The following is a 10,090-nucleotide window of genomic DNA, read 5'->3' as shown; positions in this document are numbered from 1 at the left end:
ATCTGCCCCCTCGCCCTCATCACTCGAAAATTCTGCTATAAAGTCCGCGACAATCTGTCCCTTGATGGTGGTTCGTGGTCGATACTGGATGTCAAACTCGCTCAGCTTTATGGCCCATAGTGCCAATCAACCAGCGGTTTGGGACTACTCATTGCCCGTCTCAAGGGCTTATCGGTTAGGACGATCACCGTGTGGGCTTGAAAGTATGGTTTAAGCTTACGGGTTGCCGTGATTATTGCGAAAGCGAGTTTTTCCATGGGCGGGTATCTTTCTTCAGCTCCGCGAAGCGCCTAGCTGGCGTAGTATATAGGCTTCTGCACCCTATCCCTTTCTCTAATCAAGGCGGCGCTGACGGCAGGGGGGGGAGACGGCCAGGTAGAGAAAAAGCTCTTCACCTGGCTGCGAGGGACTTAGCAGCGGTGGGGAAGATAGATAAGCTTTTAACTCCTCGAATGCTTGCTGACACTCGGTAGTCCACTCGAAAGATTTCTTCAATGTGCGAAAGAAGGGTAAGCACTTGTCTGTTACTCTTGACACGAATCTATTCAATGCTGCTATTTTGCCGTTAGGCTTTGTACCTCTTTCACATTTCTTGGGGGCGCCGTCTCCATTATGGCCCGGATTTTGTCTGGGTTGGCCTTGATGCCCCTTTGAGACACCATAAACCCTAGGAATTTTCCCGCCGTCACTCCGAAGGCTCACTTTCCCGGATTGAGCTTTATGTTGTAGGAGCCAAGGGTGTTGAATGTTTCTCTGAGGTCTTCCAAGTGATCTTCCTTCCTTCGGCTTTTTACTAGCATGTCATCAACATAGACTTAGACATTTCTCCTGATTTGTTGTGCGAACATCTTGTTCATAAGCCTCTGATACGTTGCGCCTGCATTTTTTAGGCCGAATGGCATCACCTTATAACAGAAGAGGCCTTAGCTGGTTATGAACGAAGTTTTCTCTTGATCATTTTCGTGCATTTGGATTTGGTTGTAACTTAAGAAAGCGTCCATAAAGCTTAACAGCTGATGCTGAGCCGTAGAGTCCACAAGAATGTCGACCCGTGGGAGAGGATAACTGTCTTTAAGGTAGGCTTTGTTCAAGTCAGTGAAATCCATGCACATTCTCCACTTCCTGCTAGCTTTCTTAACCATCACCATGTTTGCCAGCCACTCGGGATAATAAACCTCCTTAATGAAGCTCGCCTCTTGTAGTTTGCGGACTTCTTCCGCTATGGCCTGATCTCGCTCGGGGGCGAACACTCGCTTCTTCTGTCGGACGGGTGGAAGGTAGGGCAATACATTCAATCTGTGTACCATGATCGAAGGGTCTATTCCTAGCATGTCTTCATGGCTCCAGGCAAATACGTTTCAATTGCTTCTGAGAAAGGATATGAGCTCTTGACGAATTGCGGGATTAGCGAGGGTTCCAATTTTGGTCGTTCGGTTAGGATCGGAATTGTTAAGGGGTATCTCTTCAAGTTTCTCTACCGGCTCTGTCACTGTCTGGTGCTCTTCTATATTCATGGCCTGGACTTGATCCTCCATTTCCATCATGGCTACATAGCATTCACGTGCGGCCACCTAACTTCTGCACAGCTCTCCCACTCCATATTCGGTAGGGAACTTAATCATTAGGTGGTAGGTTGAAGTTACAGCCTTCCACGAATTGAGTGTGGATCGTCCGAGGATAGCATTGTAGGTAGACGAGCAATCGACCACTAGGAATGTTACGTCCTTGATGATTTGCTGGGGGTAATCGCCTACCACAACAGACAATGTAACCGTGCCCAGGAGGAATACCCGGCTCCCTCCAAAACCAACGAGCGGGGCATTTGTCGGAATCAATCGTTTCTTGTCGATCCTCATCTGCTGGAACGCCGAGTAGTATAGGATATCTGTTGAGCTGCCGTTGTCGACCAACACCTGGTGCATGTTGTAGTCTCCTACCCGTATGCTGACGATGAACGCATCGTCATGTGGGTGGTGAAGACGTTGCGCATCTTCTTTTGAGAATGCGATAACGGGGCCTTCTTTTTGTGCTATCTTTGGCACGTTTCCATCAGCTGAACATTTTGTACCATCCTAAAGTAGGTTTTATGAGCCTTTTTTGACGACCTAGCGGCAGCTGTTCCTTCCACTATCATCCTTATATCCCTTATGGGGGGTCTCGGTCGCTCATTCTCCCGCTGGGGGTGCTGGTCTTCTGGGGGTGGATCTATTCTCTCCTTACTGACGAACTTCTGCAGTTTTCCTTGTCTGATAAGGGCCTCAATCTGCTGCTTTAGGTCATAGCAATCGGTCGTGTCATGACTATGGTCACGGTGGAAGCGGCAATATTTATCCCTAGATCGTTTGTTGGGATCACCCTTCAGCTTTCCAGGGAACGTCAAAGCCCCCTCGTCCTTGATTTGCATTAGGACTTGATCTATGGGGGCAGTCAATGGAGTGAAGCTTGTGAATCTTCCTCCTAGGGGCTTAGGGCGTCTTTCATCCCTCATGTCTCCTGTCCTTGCCTTCTTCCGGCCTTGATCCTGCCGTGTGTCTTCTTGCCTCTCTCTTTTCTTGGGTCTTTCTTTTCGGGCCAGCAGCGCGTCTTCAGCGTTCATATACTTGGTGGCCCTGTAAAGCACTTCTGACATGGTCTTTGGGTCATTTTTGTACAAAGAGAACAAAAACTTACCCTTCTTCAGCCCATTAGTGAATGCTGCTACAAGTATCTTATCGTCGGTTTCGTCGATCAAGAGTGCCTCCTTATTGAAGCGGGATATGTAGGATCTCAGTGTCTCCTCCTCTCGCTGTTTGATGCTTATTAAGCAAGCCGTAGACTTCTTGTACCTATGTCCCCTGATGAAGTGCGCAGTAAATTGTGCGCTTAGCTCCTTAAAGGTGCTGATGGAGTTGGGCGTCAACCTGCTTAACCAAATTCTTGCCGCTCCTTTCAGCGTTGTAGGGAAGGCCTTACATATGATTGCATCTGCTACTCTTTGAAGGTGCATCAAGGTCTTAAAGGTCTCCAGGTGATCTAGAGGGTCCTTGACCTCGTCATAACTATTTATCTGTGGCATGCGGAACTTACTCGGCAGGGGGAAGGAGTTGACGGAGGCGGTGAATGGCGAGTCAATTCGACTAACAAGGTCGTCAAGATCGCTGGATAATCGTCCCTTGAGAGCGTTCATCATAACTTCCATCTGTTCCTTCATTGCCTGCATCTTTGCGATAATAGGTGGCGGAGCCATATCCGTGAGGGAGGGAAGGCTCACGTTTTGTCGCTTCGATCTGCTTGGGGCATTACTGGCCTATGGTCCTTCTTGATTCCTTCTTTCAGCGCTGGTTCCTTCTTGATCCGCTCCTTGGTTATTCGGTGCTGCGTTTTTCTGGTTCAGCTGCTCTTCCAGGTCGCGATTTTGTTTGGTGAGGCGCTCCACGGTAACGACGAGAGTTTTAACCTGTTTTTTGAGTGCGGTTGTGGGTGGTTCTTCTTCTTGAATGTCGTTAGTGGTTGCCATTGAGCGAGTGAGCACCATGCAACTCTTTTGTCCGGGAAGCGATAATATGGCTTACAATCCGTGAAACGCTTCCCACAGACGGCGCCAACTGATGATGCCGAAAAAATCACCAATAGGTCACACAGTACTCGCGCGCTCGAAGTAGCACATGCACAACAAAAAGAGAAGACCTAACAGAGAGCACCGGTGTGGTGTCGGCCAAAAACCCTCTGAATGCCAAGTTAGAACTATTCTCACAACTCTAGAGTGCTAGAGGGGGTAAATTATGCGTACCTTGATTTGTGAGAGCATTGGGGCTTTTATAGTAGTAGAAGGCTGGCACCTCTTCCTTGGTGCTGAAGTCTTTTCCCTATAGGACTCTACTTGAATAGTTCCAAACGTGGTGAGCAAGATCTTTCCTTGTAGAGAAGATCTTCCTTCAGCGTGTGTATCTTTCGGAATTCCTTTTGCACTAGGATTCCTATTTGCTTTGGGATTCTAGGATGATTCAGGTGTAGGCAGCAAGTACTCTTCATCCAGGGTTTTTGCTGTATCTATCCACGATGGGCCTTGGCGCAAGTTGGGCTAGCTCTTCGTTGGCCCACGAACCCGAATCCGTCAGGCCCATTAAATTAGGCCCGTCAAGCCATATCTTATCCCCTTCAGTATATAAAATTGATCTCCTAAAATATGTGGACTCCGTGATATATACACATTTATCTTATAAGAGAATTAATACATATGCTTAATATGTGGTATATATTCTCCACAAATTTGATTTGGGGAAAAACTCAAAATGTGTAAAATATATTGTGTAATTTTTTAATAATAAGAAAGTTGTCACATCAATGCTTCATTTTTTTTTTTTTTTTGAGAAATAATTACAACATGCTGCTAACCCCGCAGTTCGAATCCTTTTTCCCCTAGACCCCCCAACGCTTTGTACATGGGGAAGTGTCAATTCAGCTACAAGACCTTTAATAATGCTTCATTTTCTAAACTTAAAGGATTAATAACACTTTTTTTGAAGTTGAAACTTCAAGAACCAGTCGACATGGCAAGTGGTCTAGTGGCCAAGTCTTGGGTTAACAAGACTTTGGTCTTGGATTTAAATCTCCTTGACCTCCACCAGTAAGCACGTTGATGCCTGTTTCCCTTATAACAAACTTTAAGAACCAAAAATATTTAGTATGCAAACTTTAATTTAAGGGCCGATAATGTATTTTTATTATTTTATTTTTAAAATACCTCAACTCTCCAACTATTCAAGCTCAACTTTGAATATTGAATGAATTAGTATTAATTTAATAATAAAAATGCTAGGACCACAACTTCAATATTCACAACTTGTCACATGGACAAGTTGTGACAAAGCCGTGTCAAAAGTTATATTCCTAGCATTTATTATTTAATAATTATAATTTCCCTTCTTTTTCTCTTTTATTATTTAGCCATTTTTAACTTATTTTGATTTTTTGTTTTTGTTTTAGTTGTCACGTGACGTTTTTAACTTTCTCTTTTTAAAAATAAATCAATAGGTTTGTGTTTGACACGAAACTTTTTATGAATTTTTTTTTTGTCATATATATATATATAATTGTTGATGTGTCATGATTGATGAAAAATTGGTTTAATTAGAAATTGCCATTTTTTTTAAGAAAAGAAAAGAAAAAAAAAAGTGTTTACGACACAGAGAATTGAGAATCCTGCCTTTCCTCTGTTTATTATTATTATTATTATTACTATTTATATATTTTAATTTATCTACAAGGATGGACTGTGCAGAGAGAGATGGAGGTTGCTGTTGTTGGCGGTAGCACGCGACAGATTCTAGGGGTTTATCCAGGGAAGTGCATGGAATTAAGATGGGTAAGCAGAAATATTAGAAGCAAAGCCAAAGGGGACAAGGAAAAGAGAGTGTCGGTAAAGAATAAAAAAGAAAAAGTGCCAATATACGTATCCACAAACCCATCCCACATAAATTCCGAGGAGCTGAGAGACCTCTATAGTGCCTGCAATCACTCTTGCCACCGATTCCCTAAGTATCTGGACTGTGATAATGATGTTGTGGAAGCGGTCGATATTCACAAGCTCCGCACTGCTCTCTCCCACAGCTCTCTCGTCGTCTCCGTCTTCTGCAAACCCACTGATGTTTTATTATTTACCACTAAATCTTCATCAGAGATTAATACTACTAGTAATGAGAATATTCAGATTCAGATTCAGGGTCTGGGTCTGGGTCTTAAAGATTTGTTCCAGCAACTCATGCCTGTCACGCCATTCAACGCCCAGTTGGTGGGTTTTGGCCGCGCCGTTTCCGATTTTGGATTGACTGCTTCCATCTACGATGTCATGGTATACGTATATCCTCATCCACCACACTCTACTCTATCCATTTCTACTGTTTCATATCATCTATTATGTCAGTACCTTTTTAATAATTTGCATATCCTTCCCTCATCTTTGAATTATTGTTCTTTGGTATTATTATGTGGTGTACGTGTACGTGTAGGGGTGTGGCAGATTGCCTTCCAAACATTTTTGTGATGACGGATGCCTTTCTTGAATTGCCCCATCTTATTATTGATGGAATTTTTTTAATAATGAATATAGATGGATTAATTTAATGTCTACTTTAACAAGATTACATAAATTAAATGATTCAATTTTATTTTTAATAGCTTAGAATTGCTAGTCATTAGGACCAACAACTGCATCTCTCCATCCATATGTCGGTGGATTCAATTACTAAACCAGAGTGATGATGCATTCCACTCTGAGGATCTTCCAAGTTTAGTAACCAAAGTCACATATTAAGATGTTCAAAATTGAATTTACTTACTTCCTCATCACGCTTTTTCCAATCATGCTCACTGGACTGGAATGCTCTACCTCAAATCCTGTCTTTTCTGGAGATAATTCTAGGCCTTTGTTTTTCAGTCATGGATATTTTTTTTCATTTTTTGTTAGTTCCATTTGCTTTGGTACACACAATAAGACCCACACTTGGGAAATTGGTCCACCGGTCGTCTGCAAAGTGCAAGGGACAAGATTGTCATAGTCCTTGGATTTCTGTGAAACATGAATTTTCTAGGCTCGTATAATTCAAGTGTTAAAACTTAAAAGTCACATTGCATGCACATGTTTTTTGTCTGATTTTATTCAATTTCCACAATGACTACATGGGGTTAACTGGTTAAGCTACTGAAATGCTGTGTCAGTATCTTTCAGGATGGTCATTACATCTCTACTGAACTGAAAAAATATAACTATCAGTTTCTTTTTGTTTTAGTTACGAAGATATTATTCTTCTATGCTTTTCAATTATCATTTTTACCTTAACTAGATAGTGAGCATGTATATATATTTATAATTGTGCTTCAGTGTTTCCCAGGTTATCCCTTCATTACGAGGAATGGGAATAGGCAGAATGATTCTTAAAAGAATTGTAAGGTTAGTCAGTACAATTTCCCATAACTGATCATAGTTTTAAGGTAGCCTACTAACCGGCAAATTTGGGGTTAGTAAACATTCTGATTTGCTTCATTTGATATCACACTTCTCACATTGAGTTAATAGTACTTTGAACTCTTGTGATATTATTTAAAAAAAAATAAAAAGGAGGAATTTTGATCTCTTGTGATTTCTTTTCTTTCCTTCCTAATCATTTATTTGGTAAGTTACTTTAATCCAGTTCATCCAATTTTTGGTGATCTTAATACCAGTGATTGCTGGAGGATCCAATTCATATAATTGTATGATCTTTATTTATAAAATATAATATCTAAGTGTAACAATCACCTTCTTCTAGGATGCTTGCAAGTAGAGACATATATGACATAGCAGCGGTTTGCTCAGAGAAAGAGAGGTACTTATATACTACTCTGCTTGAATTTTAAGATCTCAAGGCTTGGGTCAAAATTTATTCTTTTTAATTTTATAAACTTCCCCTTAATATCGGATTGAATATCATACTGTCCTTTAGAAATCTTATCAATTTTTATCTTTTAGATTCTCTGACTTATCCACGCTTACCCAAATAAATTAGAGAAGTTTGTTATAAATAATTTGCAAGATTAATTGATGAAAGTAGAAATTTCTTTTTAATTATGGCCTTCATTTTTTTTTTTTTTTTGCCAAGTGCCTTGTAGCTGAATTGGTATTTCCTTATGTTTACAATAAAGACATTTAGGGTTTGAATCCCTTCTCCCCCAACTATCAAATTATCAACAAAAAACCTTTCCTTATTTTTCTCTCTTCTCCACCCTCTCTCTCTCTTGGATGGAGGGAAAAAAATTAATAAAAACCCAAGTGTGAAGGTTACGACCATCCTCAAATTTTGACATTGATTTAAGCATTTGGGTTATTTAATCAGGTTGACTCAATTAAGCCTAAATCCTGATTAAATTTGGGTCAACTATGGATCTCATCAACTAATTAGGACTATTGACATATATTCATTCCCATTGTTAACTATAATTAAATCATAATTTCTCACCAGTGCAATAATTGGAAGTATTTTAGTTATCTATGTCAATCTTGCCGCTTGTTACCTACTCCAAGCAGTAAGTAGTTAGAAAATTGACTTATCCAAAAAAAAAGGTATTTAGAAAATTCGTCATATCTTGAAAGTTAGAAAAATTAAGTTAACATAGGAAATGGTGAGGTTACCATGTCATGTTGAACTTGGGCAGTATCCCTCTCAGGCTGTAGGTCACTTCCATATCCATAATGCCACTGGGAATGTGCTGTATAGAAGTTAAGAAAGGAATAAAAATGCACATGATATTACATAGTTCTACTTTGACATAGAACTTAAAAACATTTGGCTGGTGTTGGTGATTTCCCGAAATTTTTTGTTAGGATGTTTTTCAAAGCATGTGGATTTGGAGATGACATTTTGGGCTCCACTACAATGATGTATTCAAGGAAGGTTTCAACTTATGATGAAGGCGATCAACTAGTTATACGTGCAGGTCGAAAGCTCCTGTTAGCTCCAGCGCTTAAAGAAACCTCTGCATCTCTGAAGGCTAAGAATTCATGAAGTCGAGCCACACTCTAGCCTCAGTTCATGCATTAGTACGAATAGATGACAAGAGTTTTGTCGGTCGGATATATTAGAAATACTGAAAGAGTCTGAATGTGAATGTTCTGTTTGTTAATTTAGACTTGAGAGATCTGCCTAGTCAAATTCACAAAGTCAAACAAAATATTTGTTAGAAATTAAACTCGTGCATGAAATTGTTGAAACAAAGTTCATGTGTCAGATTGTTAAAAATCAAGTTCATGTTATCAAATTAAAGTACTCGGGAATTTGTATCGAATTGTATTCATTTCTATTGTTATGACTACTAGAACTTGAGAATGAGCAAGTATTCTTTTTCTTAATGTGCTTGGGAGTTGGGGCTTCCATAAAAATTAATTACACTGGTCGCAGGCCTGGATGATGTACACAAAATTTAAGGATTTTTTTTTGGTTAAGTAAAAAATGAAAATAGTATCCTATAAAAAAATAAAAATAGTAGACTAGACTTATTATATGATATGATTATTTTCTAACAAAGTATATTTGATTCTCTCAAAAAAAAAAAAAAACAAAGTATATTTGATACAATCAAGTTCATGTTAAAAAATAGCAGACTAGACTTATTATATGATGTGATTATTTTCTAACAAAGTATATTTGTTAAAAATCAAGTTCATGTTATCAAATTAAAGTACTCGGGAATTTGTATCAAATTGTATTCATTTCTATTATTATGACTACTAGAACTCGAGAATGAGCAAGTATTCTTTTTCCTAATGTGCCTGGGAGTTGGGGAATAGCATACTAGACTTATCATATGATGTGATTATTTTCTAATTAGTGTTAATCCCAAATCCTTCTCAAATGATGTCATTATTTTCTTTTTCTTTTTTTGATACAATGTCATTATTTTCTAACAAAGTATATTTGGTACAATATATTATATTTTGATTATTTTCTAAATTAAGCTATTTGTATTTGTTATCAAAAGATTCTAAAAAAAAAAGAAAAAAGTATTTGTTATCAAAAATTGTTTTAAATTTTGTAAGGTTTATTTATTTATTTATTTTTAGGAAATATAATGTATTTTACATTTAATTATTATATAAGGTGAGATATTTTGTAAATAATGTAGTGTGTGATTGGAATTTGTTTCTAGTGATCCTCACAAATGGTTTATTCTCTATATGTCTTAAATAACCTAAAGATGAAGGATATATAAGTAAATTCATCACTTATATTAGAGAGAAAAAAGAAAATACAAGATTTTAATAACATAAGAACAATGTAATTTTATAAAAATATATCAACATTACACTGAAAATATGACATAATTGCCAACGAAATGACTCCTCTTTCCGCATGTGGGGGCCTTTCTACGTTGATGGGCTTGGGCCCGTTTGCTACACCAAGGTCTGTGAGTTGATGGGTATGGGAGTCGGGACTGGCCCCTTGGGAGTTATACCACAGGCCAGCTTGTGCGCAAGCCAAGCATGCCCAATGTTGAAACAGCTTGGGAAGGGTGTGACATGTTGGGCACGACAGATATGGTCATGACAGAGTAATTATTTGGCACAGCGAGGGATTCT

The 10,090-nt window shown here is 39.1% G+C and overlaps 1 protein-coding gene across 1 annotated transcript; it reads left to right on the top strand.

Annotated features, from left to right (window-relative positions):
• The first annotated feature begins 5,189 nt into the window (after nt 1–5,189).
• LOC126697913 (uncharacterized) lies at nt 5,190–8,863 on the top strand. The gene is made up of 4 exons (XM_050395041.1): nt 5,190–5,830; nt 6,870–6,928; nt 7,287–7,343; nt 8,339–8,863. The coding sequence occupies exons 1-4, from the start codon at nt 5,267–5,269 to the stop codon at nt 8,517–8,519; spliced, it is 861 nt and encodes a 286-aa protein (XP_050250998.1). The 5' UTR covers nt 5,190–5,266; the 3' UTR covers nt 8,520–8,863.
• The last annotated feature ends 1,227 nt before the right edge of the window (nt 8,864–10,090 follow it).

The sequence above is a fragment of the Quercus robur genome, chromosome 8 (assembly GCF_932294415.1).
Source record: "Quercus robur chromosome 8, dhQueRobu3.1, whole genome shotgun sequence".
In the NCBI taxonomy this organism is placed as follows: Eukaryota; Viridiplantae; Streptophyta; class Magnoliopsida; order Fagales; family Fagaceae; genus Quercus; species Quercus robur.
Note: the sequence above shows the minus strand (reverse complement) of the source record. Positions and strands in the feature narration are given on the sequence as shown.